Below are 14,388 nucleotides of genomic sequence, written 5' to 3'. Positions count from 1 at the left end.
CACAAATGTCTATTTTTACATTGTCTTGTGCAAAATCATATCCACAAAAATACAGAGAAATGTCAGTTTTTACACTTTTGAGGATCACTTTGTGTCTATTTGTTACGTCTATACGTTATGTTTGTCAATTTTGTCTAATGTGTACCGCAGAGAACTGTAAAAAGATATACACAAATATCTCACTACTCAAAGCATGTATTTTTACATTTGTTCTATGGGAAATCACATCCACAAAAATACAGTCAATTTGCAAATATGCACATTTTAATCTGTACACGCATATTTTTATTTAACATACAAAGTTATATTTATATTTATATACTTTTTGGCCCAATTCTACACGCAAACTGTTTTTACAGATTTGCAGAGTGCTTCCTGTTAATTTTCAGGCCATGTTACATTTGTGACCTCCTTTCATCCTATCTCTGAATTTGGAAGCAGTTTACTAGCTGCACCAGCAGGGGGACACAGCGACATTCCCTCCCATGAGTTGACAGGATGTCCACTGCACTACCCAGCGTCATGCTCATCTGTAGGAGACAACAAGGAGATGGACTGTAGCCCGGTTTCAGCTAAACCAGCTCCTGACCCTGGACTGGGTTCATCCATGTCATCTGCACGTAAGTCTGCTGTACAGTTTGCTAACTGAGTGTAACCTGCGGTGAGGTATTTGTGTAACGTTAGCCCACATTACATAACAAGCTCACATGAAATCATGTAGTTCATGTTGAGAGATTGTATGGATTTCACAATAATTGGTCATTCACACTACAACTGGAATTAAAGTTGCAAGCAGTGTTGGATGGGGGGAGGTCGGGAGACGTTCCTCTCAATTATCACGCGTTTCAAAACGGTCATGAGTTAATTGTGACTTCCTGTGTCCCCAGTGCGACGCTAGAGAACACCTGCTAATTATATTTTGTGTACCAGTACGTTAAGTGTGGATGACTTTGTGAAAATGCCATACATCAAATTGTTTTTGTCACAAAGGGCTTACTTCCTGTTGCCAGCATGTGATGCTTCAGGGTGTGACCCCTATCAAACATTTGAAATTTGGTAGCAATATGAGTATGTGCATTGAAGTAACAAAAACTTCCTGTTTGATGGCAAATAATCGAAAAATTTAGTAGTAGTATCTAATCCGTTGTTACTAGTAAAACGGGAATAGTTACTAGAAGCTAATGGAATAGTTACTAGTAACTAATAAATAAGTACTAGTAGATTACAAATAGCAACTAGTAAGTTTAAAGGAATAAATGTTAAAATGGCTTGCTGTAGTTCTACCATATATTACTGAGCCTTTTCCCTTCTGTGTCCCTCAGCAGCACCTTGGCCTCATTCTGTCCAAGCTGATACTGCACTCTACATAGTAGTGTATTTACTATTGAATACTTTATCACCGTATGCGTCTGAAAATTGTTTTTGTAGAATACAGTCTTGTATTAGGCTGCTACTAAAGTTGTACAGTATGTATTAATTTATGTTCAAATTATGTTACACCTTCTTGTCAGAGCTGTTACAAAAAGTTGAAAATCTACGGAAGCCCTAAGCGGCCATCCATTCAAATATTTTTTTACTCCGTATTCACGTGATAACGAGATTATTATGTCGAGATCTCGTTTTCCCGTGATAACGGGATAACAATTTTGAGATCTCGAGATACTTCCGTAAAAATCTGTATTCTATAAAGACCACTCAGGAATACTGTATTTCAATTACAATATGTTTTGATGTGAAAAAATCACATACTTTGATGTGAAATTTAAATACAAAAATACAATCAGTACAACCAGTTTCAAAACATCAGTTCCTACAAGTAACTCACCACAGCTAACACTCAGTTAGCAAACTGCACAGCAGACCAGATGAGCATGACCCTGGGTAGTGCAGTGAATGTCGCTGTTTCCCCCTGCTGGTGCAGCTAGTAAACTGCTCTCAAACTCAAACAAAACAGATATCTTTTTACAGATCTTAGTGGACGATACTGGACAAGATTCCATAGATGCGTGAAAAGGAACTAACAAATGTTACATGACATGCAAATTAACAGGAAGCAATCTGCAAATGTGTAAAAACTGTTTTGTGTGTAGAAATCCTTGAATGTCACTTTGTATGTGAAGTTAATTAGAGTCAAGTTAGTCAGTTGGGTGCTGTAGCTTTGTGGAGCTTGATAGCAGAGTGCACGAATGAGCTTACAGAAAGCTTTGAGGCACAGGGTTAACACTGCTAATACAAAGTTAGAAATGTGTAGAAAACCGGCACTGCACAGCAGACTCTCACAGCAGACAGCAGAACTAGAAATGACCAGATACTGAGTCTTGAGCGCTGGGTTAAGATCAACATGATCTTTGTGCTGGTTGAAACCATGCAAAAGTCATTCTTCTACAGTTGTTCTACAGATGAGGATGACAGTAGGTAACTTTTAGTTTAGTGGAAAATCCAACTCATGAGAGAGGTCATGTTGCTGCTGACACCTGCTGGTGTAGCTTTTAAACTCCCTCATACTTAAAGATATCTTTTTACAGATTTCAGCCCTACACATTGGATAAAATTCCACAAATGCGTAAAAGGGAAGTCACAAATGCAACGTTAACAGGAAGTGATCCATAAATGTAAAAAAAATGTTTTATATGTAGAAATGGATCCACAAATACCTACCACTTTGTATGTGAAATTAAAAAAAGTAACCAGAGTATATTGTGCATATTTGCAAATCACACTGTATTTTTGTGGATATGATTTTACACAACAGTAATGTAAAAATCCATGTTTGTGGGTAGTGTGAGATCATAGTACACATTTGTGGATTGTCTTCTGGGGGTTACAAATAAAAAATTCCAATAAAATCGTCCATACCAAAGCTATTTAGGGGATCAGATGAGTGTATACCTGAATTTGTTCTGCTCATGCAAACTTAAGTTGTCACAAACCAGTTGTGACCCCTGTCCAGTGACAGCTGGTGTTTTTAGAGCTGTTGGGCAGGGTCTCTAGGTCCCTGGGCTGCTGCTCCCACACAGTAGGCTAATCTTCATTCGCGCAGCTTCCCTGCATTACTGACAATCACCAACTTTATTTAAGGTCAGGCCAGCTTTCCAGTTCCCGCTCGATCATTGTGTCGTTTTAGTGTGCTCATGCGTCATCCACCTTGTCTGGCATTTCAAAACCTGCTAGTTCCAATATCTGTTCTGATTGACTGTTGTCTTGATGAACACAGGTAAATGTGCATATTCTTAACAGGTCACATTTGAAAGGATTTTAACACCAAACACCCAATAGTCATTACAAAAAAAAAAAGAAATGTCGCTTGAAATATACTAGTCAACATTTAAGAACTAATCCTTCTCTTTTCAAAATAGAATTAGGCTTTTAGGTCAACCCTAACCCTAGTCTGGATCTATGGCAGGCTTTACAATACAGTACTATTGTACATTGTCTAAAATTGTTGCTATAGTCTTTCAAAGTAAAAAATAACTTAACTAAACTGTGGGCTTCACACACATTGTCATCTCATCAATAAAACCATCTGTTATCTGTAATTCAAAGAAAGCAGACAGATTCAGTCCAGTGCACATAAATGGATTAAGTGCACATCCCTTTCACTGCATGTTACATTGTGAAAATGTCTAAGTTAACAGAGAGATTGTTTCCTATTCCAGCACCCCCCCACCCCCAGTGATAAGCAAAATGTTTATGGTTCTAAAGGTATAACGATTTCTTCATCAGTACTTGTAAAAATCACCAAAAGACAACTTTTAATATGATTGATTTTTTTAATGTTCATCTGAAAAAAATACCAGATATAATGATTAATTGCTTTATGTTTTTTTTGTTTTTCCATTTGCCAGAAAGCTATATTTACTAAAAAAAAAAGAAGAAGAAAGAAACAACAACTATTTACTGTACAAATTAAAATGGTTCTCGTTTTTTTTCCAAAAGGGAGAACATGGAGGTTTATGCAGGAGACACAGAGGAGACCTCTGTCTTTGATGTGGATACTTCAGAGCCATCATCTGCTTCTTTGCCAAAGAGCTGCATGATGCATGATCGGAACTGTAAGGTACAGAATAAGAAAACATTTTAAAAATATAAACCAAACACATTTGATGTAGATATAGAAATGTGATCAATGTGACAATGAGACTGCTGTACCCACCTGTCGGTTCATGAAGACATAGATGACTGGGTTCCAGATGGTGGCGCTCTTGGCAAAGTATGCAGGCATGGAAGCAGCCAGAGGATGGAAGGCATACCCAGGATTAGCCGCAGCAAAGCAGGCGAAAAAGGTGTAAGGTCCCCAGCAGAAACAATATGCAAAGATCATGATAACAACCATCCTGGATACTTCTCTCTCAGCTTTCTGTGTTGACTCTGATTCCTTCTGCTGCATGGCAACCTGCGGTCGACAATCCAACACAGTGTGAGATTCTGCCAGACTGTGGTCTATACCAGGCTATATAAAGTACAGAACTGCAGGTAAGATAACTTACAGCACGGACAGCCATCCAGACTGCAAGGTAGCAAAAGATGATGATAGCCAGAGGAATGAAACAACATGTAATCATAAGAACAATCATGTAGGACTGGACTCCAGGATCTTCACTTCCACTGAATACATCAGGTCCACAGGAAGTCTTAAGTCCATGAGGCCAGTACCTGATGCAAGAAAATGTTTGGTTTACATTCCCACTGATAAATTCACAACTCAGGTTTTAGAAGATATAAAACACCAGGCTACCTGCTCCATCCGAAGACGGGGGGAGCACACCAGATTGCCGACCAGATCCAGGAGAACGCTATTCCGCCAATGGCCCACTTTTCATCAAACTTGACATTTCCAAAAGGTTTGCACACAACTACCCATCTCTCCCATGAGATGATAGTCAGAGACCAAAGACCAGTGATGCCTGTGTAAGAAATCAGGATACTCAGTAAATGTGTTTAATTCACACCCTGATAATGAATGTCTTGACAAACTGTTCCTAAATACTTTAACATCAAAGATGAAAAACTGTGACCACTTACCACAAGTTGCGACAGTGTAGCCCTCAAAGACGCACATTGGGTGTCCCAGAATGAAGTAGCCAAAAAACTGGTTGCATACACTGATGGTGCTGGCAAGAAGTGTCTCTGCGAGATCAGCAATGGCAAGATTGACCAAGATCCAGTTCAGAGGGTGACGGAGTTTCTTGAACTTTGCTGTGGCCACCAAGACCAGACCATTGGTGACGGTTGATAAGACGACCACCACAAACATCCAGAGTGTTGCGAGGTTGTAAGTCCACCGAGGAGCAATGTGGTAATTGGGACCCTCAAAGGGATCTGGGGAAAAAACAAAACAAACAGTCTCAAGTGGCACAATTTAGAATCTCATGTGGTCTCACAAGTTCACATTGTCTTATTTTGTACAGTATTGGAAGCAAGACAATACACTACTTCCTCATAGTTAAATAAGACCAGATAATTGTTATAATTTTGGATACAATACTGTACATTTACAGTATTGACAGACAGAATGTTAAACTTGGTCTTTTGGAAAATGAGAATTTATATTATGCAATGGTATAAAAATATGCAGTATCTTAACAGATGTCCTAAATCTAGTTTAAAAAAGGAAAACAAAAATTGGCAAAAGATGTTCATCAGATAATTAGCATGCCCATCATATTATTCATGCATTCTCTGTAGAAAAGAAAGAAAAAATCAAATGACAATACTGTACCTTTGGTATTATTGCTGTTTGTGTAAGCAAAGGCATCTCCCCTTGTTGTGTCTTCATGGTGGCGCCGTGCAGCAAATACCTGTTTTCCCCACTCTTCTGCCATTCTGATCTTAGGAGGAGGTCCTCAGCAGTCAGTCTTTCTTGTCACTTGGAACCTCCTTGGGTGACTGGTGCTTCACATGTGATTTTAGCTTTTATACTTATGCTTCACAGAGTCCTGAAAGGATTGGGTCACAATTAAATTACAGTCAAGGTGTGCTGCTTGGCAGTAATCCTTAGCGGTAAAGCAGTAAACGTAATTTGTACTGTAATTAAAGCTAATCAATTAATTAGGTTAAGGCAAAAAATAGAATAGGTTGAATCCTGTTTGCGAGCGGATGTCTATCTGCTCAATTAAAATGTGGAATAGCTAAAACACCTTTGGTGTAGATAAGCTGCAACAGCTTTGACAAAGTGTTGAGCCTTTATTTTTATTTGTTTCCTGCTGCAGTATTTAGTTTTATCTTTTTATTAGATATGTGACTGTGTTGAATGAGAGCTTACCACAACACAAACAATATTCTTTCTAATTTTGTATAAAGAAGAAATTTGGACCATTAATAACCTTTAAGAACTGTCCACAGAACTTGACAGGTATGCAGATAAACCTTGGTAGACACAAAAGAGCAAGCAAATCTTAGGCCCCATCCACACTACTTCGTTTTAGTTTAAAAACAGAGAATTAAAACGAATATGATCTCCGTCCATACCGGCGTTTTAGCTGCGTTTTAGAGTTGATCTCCGTCTACGTTAAAATGGCTGACAACGCACGTCGAGTGGCCATTCACATAAACTGGGCAGGCGCATGCCGGTGTGAACATGAAGCAGATAGTCTATTCCGTAGTTACAGATTTTGCAGACAAAGAACCACACCAGATTTTATTTTTCATGGACCAATAAGCTGGGATTGTTACTGAATGGGAGTTGTTGCAAAGTAAATACGGCCACGTACACAGTACAAGTGTAGGCAGATAAGTATTATTTGCACAGTACGGAATATTTCAATAGAAATACCAAGTGAAAAACTCATTGTGTGTCTGCTTTGCATGACTTATAAGACCCAATCAGAGAGCCAAGTGTGAGCATCTGCGTCATCGTTTCCTGTCCTCACTAAAACACCCTCCGGAGTTTCAAAACGAAAAACGGGGTTGGCAGCATTTTCAAACTTCTCCGTTTTAGTCTGGACGGGAGGTGCAAACATAGCAAAACGTCTCCGTTTTAAAACGAAAAGGCAGTTGTATGGATGGGGCCTTAATTGGAGCTTAATTGGAAAGTGAAAATTCCAGTTATTCAGCTGTGGTAGTTTCAGGTGATGATGTGAGGTAATTAAGATACCTTTAATTCCTCCAGTAACAGGGAACCCTGCAGCGAAAGTCACAGGAAAGAGGTGACTTGAATCACTGTTGTCTGATAAGATGAAATGATTCAAGAAAATTAGCCTCTTAGGCCTATGGTTAGACAGGGGCTTAAATAACATTTATAAACAATATTATAGTATATAAGTAAATGAGAGTTCCTGGTGGTGATACAGGAATAAGAAAAAGTAATTTGTCATTTACAGTCATAGTCTTCTAAAATTACATTGCTGCATTTGTCCAAAATATTTCAGTGCGACAGCTGTGTCCATCCAAATCTGTTTAGGGGATAAGAGGAGTGATTACCGGAATTTCTTCCGCCCTTGCAAACGTAATTAGTGTCTTTAATGTCTCCTAATATTAGTTTCCCAATCTTTTGTGCTTTTTCATGAGTGCAACCACAGTCAGTTAATATTAAATCAGATAATTTAGGCAAGTAAATTAATATATTCTTAACAGATTAAATTTGAGGGGTTTTAATACCACAAACTTAAAATCCATTATAGAGAAAGAAACACCACTATAAAGTCCAATTATTTAACAGAATGTCTAACCTCATCACTTGTTACAGTAGTCTTTCAAAAGAAAAAAATCAACAGTAAAAACTATGGGCTTTACACACACTGATGACATCTCATCTCATCTGTCAACTGTCATCACTCATTTGTAACTCAAACAAATGAGATAAACTCAATCCGAAACACATAAATGGATTATGTTTAAGTCTCTCTTGGCCACAAACTCAGCGATGAAATCCTTGTAATCCAGTCTGAATGCAACTTCCTTTCAAATGATAGTCTGTCCCGTGACATGGAGGTGCACAAATAGTTATTACTTTCAGCTTTAGAAAGCTTTATTTGTCCAATGCAAACGATACTGGGTAGTCAATAGGATCCTGAGTGCAAACTGAGTGCAAAGTTGCGGAATTACTTCAATCCTTTTGAGCAAATGACGAACATCGTCATAAAAAATTATCTTTATATAAAAAACTTCAGGATTGCAGACCAGGCTCGAGGCTCACACGTGACACAGGTTCTCATTCAAGTAGCCTGTAATACGTGCAAGTTTGAGGTCCTTGTACTTTTACGTGAGTATGTTCATTTTATGCTGCTAAATAATTTTTATTCATTGCAAATTGAATTAAACAATTAGTTTTTACTCCACTAAATATATTTAACAGATAGTTATTTTACAGATAAATATATTACTCAAAATAGATATCATATAGAATGTATATTTATAGATTAAACTTTGAAATTTTTTGTATAGTTAATATAAACACCAGCAAAAAAATTTAAAGCTACTTACATGTTAAAGTATCATTTACAGTATTCCAATGATAGGCTATTTTGCATTGAATTCAGTAACACTTTAGTTTACTCCCCACAAATTATAGTTTAATTATTTAATATTCACAAGGTATCAATAAAAAAACTAATTGTGTAACTCTACTGAGACAAATAGAAGGGTTTACCTTCTTATAGTTGTAAAATGTCAATGATTTTAAAATGATGTTACAATACAGGGGACAGTCGTTAATTAAGGAGCTAAATACACTACTTCACTCACAGACAAACTTAAGTGATGTGTATTGGACAACATACAATGTAAAGAATAGTGTTTTTTGCCAACTTATTTTTACCCAGTATGTTTATATTAAATAATTACAGGGAAAGGACCACTTTAGTCCGCATACCTGTAACTACACTGTAATTACAATGAAAAGAGGGTAAACAAAAGACTACAGTATTTTAAAGCCCACATTGCTCAAACTTAGACGGTAATATGAAAGCTTTCTCACACATTTTCACTGCTTTGTTCTGATTGTAACCAAAAGGAATCATTACCTCGGCTGGAATTCCTCAGGCATGCTTTAAAAACATACACAGAGTAATTTTGTTTAAGGTCATTCTTGAATATAAATTTTTTCAAACCTTTTGAAACAAATTGCCTCTTTTCTGTAAATACCCAGTAACGAGTAAATGCGCGAATGTAAACGATAGAAATAATTTCGCACCACTATTGATATGGGTGGCAGCACAACAATGGCATAGTGATGCAGTTTCAGCTGGAACCATAAAAAGTCTGTATGATATCTGTTGAGTACAACAAAACACATAACCAGTAGCCAAAAGCGGTACTCAAGTAAAAGTACTGTTACCTTGCAAAACATGTACTCAAGTAGAAGTAAAAGTTGTCATCATTTACTAAAAAAATACTTGAGTAGCAAGTAACTTAGTGAGTAACTTAAGAAATTTAAAAAAAACATGGGTCTTTTCCCCCCAAGTCTTTTATTTGACGTGGATGTGACTAAAATTATTTCAGATGGTAAAGAAGTGAACATACACTTGTATTTATTTTTGACGAAATGACAAATCATCATCTCCTGATTAGATAACCCGCCACATTTACACCAGACAATATTCCCTGTGTGTATCCATCAAGTGTGATTACAAAATATTGCATTAATATTAGAGTCTGTTAGTTCTCCAATAAGTAAAAAAAAAAAAAAAATCATTTTCTTGTTGTCTCTGATATTAAATTATGATTTGGCAAACAAATCAAATTAGGAGATAATGCTGTGATGTTTCATAGTTTATTGCGTATTAAATACAGGTGTGTTCACCTCTTCACTTTTACCTGAGGAGGATCATCTGTGGTTGAAACTATACATCAGTCACATCCACATGAAATAAGAGTAGTTTGTCTTTTTTGTGTGTGCATAATTTCGTCTGTTTTCATCAGACTACACCAATGAGCATAGCTAATGCAGAATGCTTGTACACTGTTAGCTTGATTATTTCCATTAAGGCTTTTAAGCATGATATACTGCGTGTAGCCATTTATTTTTAAAATATTAGCATTAACACAACAGACACTGCTCTCTGTCAGCACGGTGTAGCCTACTGACTTCACAACCAAACCAGCTGCACCAACACGGTCTCATCCCAGGGCGTCAGATACTAACACTTTGAGAAAGCCTGACACAGCCTCAATATGCCCTAGAATGGGATGGGGCTGGCTGCACGGTAAATTTTAATCTGGAGCCTAAATATTTTAATAATACTATTTGAAAGCCATACTGCTGTAGCCATTATTCTATTTGTGAACGGGCTGTAACCTCACATACAGATTAACCACACGCCTGCTTTCTCGGTTCCTTGGAATGGCAACTATTCTGCGTGCTAAGTGAAGAAATCAGGTCAGATGCATGCTCACGATTCTCTTGCCTACTAATTCTGAACGATACACACAGCAACAACACTGCAGCTAACACAATTGAGTCAGCTAAAACCATAAAAAGACCGGCTCCCAGCGCAACACAAACTCTACATAAGGAGAAAATACAACAAAAGGTTTTATGTGCTGAAGCCAAAGTTTTGATTTTAGCCTGCAAGAAATTTTGTATCAGAGTGCAACTAATGATTATTTTCATTATGGATCTGCTGATTATTTTCTCCATTAATCGATTTTCAGAATTGTGAAAATAGTGAGAAATGCCGTCACAATTACCCAGAGCCCAAAGTAACACCTTCATAATGCTTGCTATGTCTAACCAAGCTCAAAAAAAGTTCAAAATTATTACAAAAAAAATTAAATTTAAAGATTAATTAAAAAAAACTATTTTAAAGGAAAAGCCTCCCTGTGTCTCCACAGGTGCTCTAGCTTCCTCTCAGAGTCCAAAGACATGCAGGTTTATTGGTGACTCTAAATTGTCCTAGGTGTGAGCATGAGTGTGAATTGTTGTTTGTCTATGTGTTGTCCCTGCGATGGACAGGTGACCTGTCCAGGGTGTCCCCAATTCCAGCTGGGATTGGTTCCAGCCCCCCACGACCTTGCACACCGGATATGCGGTTGACGATGAGTTTGGGATAAGTGAAAAGGAAAAGCAGCATCTTTTTTCCATGAAAAATGTCTTAGTAATCAAAGTTGTTGCCAGTTAATTTCAGTGTCCATCTAATATTCATTTCAGTTGTACTTGGGTAGTTTAATTTATTACAAAACATAATTTAGTGAATCTTCATATGTTTTGCCTGTATAAATATTAATTGGTTAAGTAACTGTAACTAAAATTGTCAGATAAATATAGTGAGGTAAAAAGTACAAAATTGCCCTTGCCCCTGCGATGTATTGGAGTAGAAGTAGACAGTGGCATGAAAATAAAATTGTCAAGTAACGTACAAGTACCTGAAATGTGTACAATGCTAAAGTAAATGTACTTTGTTAGTGCTAATTAGTAAATGGCCATTTTACTAGCGTCATAACAGACATAGACAGACATTAACAGAATGTCTAACCTCATCACTTGTTACAGTCATAGCACCCACAGCAACTTGGATAATGCAGGTGAAGCTTTCCCATGTCACAAACCAAATGAGATTAGAGGGGCCCCTCCGGTTGTTCCACTAAATTGATTGGCTCAATTAGCTCTGACATGCCCGAAAACGTCTCCAGAATGACAGCTCACTTATGGGACAGCAGTGGTTTACCAAAGCTGCATAATGGTTTAATCCGGTGTATCAGTGCTTTTCTCAAGTGCACTTCTATCAAAGGAAACCACGTCACAGATTTGTCAAGACCTCAGTGTGGGACTTCCAATGAGGAAAAGGATATCTGACAACAAGAAATCTGTCAACTTTTCCTCTATTGTCCTTTATTTCCACATTTCTTTATGTAAGTAAGTGCTTAAAGAGATGGTATTATGCTCATTTTCAGGTTCAAAATCCTATTTAGGGGTTGTACCAGAACAGGTTTACATGGTTTAAGAAAAAAAACCCACCTTTTTCTTCATACTGCACATTGCTGCAGCTCCTCTTTTCACCCTGTATTGAAGGCTTCGTTTTAGCTATGGAGCGATACATCTTGTCTCTAAATGATCTTTGTTGGGAGTTGCAAATGCGCAGTTCCTAGTTAAGGACTACTAGCCAATCAAAGAGAAGGGTGGGTCAGCGAGAAGCCGGTAATAGCCAATCAGAAGCAGAGAAGGGCGGGTCAGTTAGAAGCCAGTAAACAGCTTTGATTCAGCTGTAGGCTACATGTTGCCAACCAGTTTATATGAGGAGCATTTAGCTTTCATCCCTGTGAAGTAGTCTGTAAGGCAGACTTTGCTTTCAGTGTATAAATTTACATTGTTTCCAAGATGTGTTTTTTTTTCACCCCTTGTAATGGGAATTGACTCCTACTTCAGGAGTAGTGCTGTGTTTTGAAGGTAGATCTGGAATTCCGCTAGTTCTGAACTATTCATGTTTGGTAAAAGCTCACTACTAGCAGAACTCAGATTTGCTTCCGACTGCCAACAGGAATCTTCATTACTGTTTTACACACTTCTACATGTGTAGTGAAAGTTTATTATTCTTGTGAAGTGAACTGAACCCACCTTTGCTATTCATATGGTCTTTTGTGTTCACTTCACCTCAGGTAATAATCCTAATCTCAGATTTGTGTGTTATTTGTGTATTTTGTTGAGTGTTGTTGGAATGACTAGAATCTTCTTGTTTTCTCTTTGCTTTTCTCTCCAGCACAGATAACTCCTGATGGCCAAAAACCCAGAAGCAAGCAAATAATTCTTGCCTAAAAATGAAAATTCATTCATTTGTTGTATTCAAAGATATGTGCATGTTTGCCAAAGTTTCCTCTAAACTCTTCAAGGCAAAGTCTATAAACCAGTTAACCATGTACCCTCAACCAACACATTCTCACTCCCGACTCGTCACATATTGACACTTGGTCAAGACCCCTTGGCGTCGCTTTTAACCGCCTTGGGTACCCCTTTAGCGTTTTTCAATGTTCGAGGCTCCGAGGTCAAGTTAGCAACGGTTAAAAACATTAAATGTGCCACGTCAGGTTAGACTTTCAAAATAAAACGTTAAAGTTGCGAAACATTGACATTTTGAAACGGAACGTTGGCCCTCCGTCCACCCCAACTACCTTCTTACTCAGTCTTTTCAGTTAAATATCATACCTTTACTGTTCAAAAGTGACACTACAGGGCTTTCCACACTGCGTTGAACTATCACGCAATGGGGATCCCCAGTGCGTCACAAATTGACGCTGACAGGTCTTAACAATGAGTCTATATGTAACGAGTTGGGAGTGAGAAAGGGTTGCCTTCAACAGTGCCTGCAACAGTGTGGGCAGCAGATAAGAATTACTGAAAGCCTGGATTAAATCTGAGACTGGGTCACTGTCTAAAACTGGCATAATAATTATACTCAATTATCATGAAATGTGACCATACAAACGTGAGGTACATTTACATTCAGATTGAAATGGTTTAAGGTGTGGATCGAGAATCAGTAACTATAGACCTATTGTTACAAATAAACCTTTTTCAGTACAAGGGCACAGTCACCCAAACCTAGCTACTGTCCATAATACTATGTCAACACCCCGTGTTGATGTTTTTTTGGTCAGTTCTACTAGAGAACTTCTAGCCCATATAGTTTCTTTTAAATGTCTAAAAGGCATTTTACTAAACACATTACCAACAATGATAAGGAAAATGGTCAAGGTTCTAATAGCACATTATGATCTCTGCACTGGCAGTTATATAAAAATCACCAATAGAAAATGTTTAATATGCTTGTTTTTTTAATGTTCATCTGGGAAAAAAGACCAGATATAATGATTAATTTTCTTTATATATTTTTTTGTTTTTCCATTTGCCAGAAAGCTATATTTACTAAAAAAGAAAAAAGAAACAACAAGTATTTACTGTACAAATTAAAATGGTTCTCAGTTTTTTTCCAAAAGGGAGAACATGGAGGTTTATGCAGGAGACACAGAGGAGACCTCTGTCTTTGATGTGGATACTTCAGAGCCATCATCTGCTTCTTTTCCAAAGAGCTGCATGATGCATGATCGGAACTGTAAGGTACAGAATAAGAAAACATTTTAAAAATATAAACCAAACACATTTGATGTAGATATAGAAATGTGATCAATGTGACAATGAGACTGCTGTACCCACCTGTCGGTTCATGAAGACATAGATGACTGGGTTCCAGATGGTGGCGCTCTTGGCAAAGTATGCAGGCATGGAAGCAGCCAGAGGATGGAAGGCATACCCAGGATTAGCCGCAGCAAAGCAGGCGAAAAAGGTGTAAGGTCCCCAGCAGAAACAATATGCAAAGATCATGATAACAACCATCCTGGATACTTCTCTCTCAGCTTTCTGTGTTGACTCTGATTCCTTCTGCTGCATGGCAACCTGCGGTCGACAATCCAACACAGTGTGAGATTCTGCCAGACTGTGGTCTATACCAGGCTATATAA

At 37.8% G+C, this 14,388-nt stretch overlaps 1 protein-coding gene and 1 long non-coding RNA gene across 2 annotated transcripts in view; one reads left to right on the top strand and one right to left on the bottom strand.

Annotated features, from left to right (window-relative positions):
• Window positions 1–450: 450 nt before the first annotated feature.
• LOC123987386 lies at window positions 451–5,626 on the top strand. Its single transcript, XR_006829113.1, has 3 exons — window positions 451–620; window positions 3,937–4,057; window positions 4,170–5,626. It is a non-coding gene; the product is annotated as an uncharacterized LOC123987386 (long non-coding RNA).
• Window positions 5,627–13,881: 8,255 nt separating this feature from the next.
• Window positions 13,882–14,388, bottom strand: part of opn1lw1 (opsin 1 (cone pigments), long-wave-sensitive, 1) — a 1,761-nt gene continuing 1,254 nt past the window's right edge. Inside the window, 2 exon segments of the mRNA XM_046076209.1 lie at window positions 13,882–13,980; window positions 14,084–14,388. The exon segment at window positions 14,084–14,388 is cut by the window's right edge and continues 246 nt beyond it. Coding sequence (XP_045932165.1) covers window positions 13,882–13,980; window positions 14,084–14,388 — 404 coding nt within the window.

This window comes from Micropterus dolomieu, linkage group LG18 (assembly GCF_021292245.1).
Source record: "Micropterus dolomieu isolate WLL.071019.BEF.003 ecotype Adirondacks linkage group LG18, ASM2129224v1, whole genome shotgun sequence".
Taxonomy (NCBI): Eukaryota; Metazoa; Chordata; class Actinopteri; order Centrarchiformes; family Centrarchidae; genus Micropterus; species Micropterus dolomieu.
The sequence above is the reverse complement of the archived record's forward strand: the minus strand, read 5'-3'. Positions and strand labels throughout refer to the sequence as shown.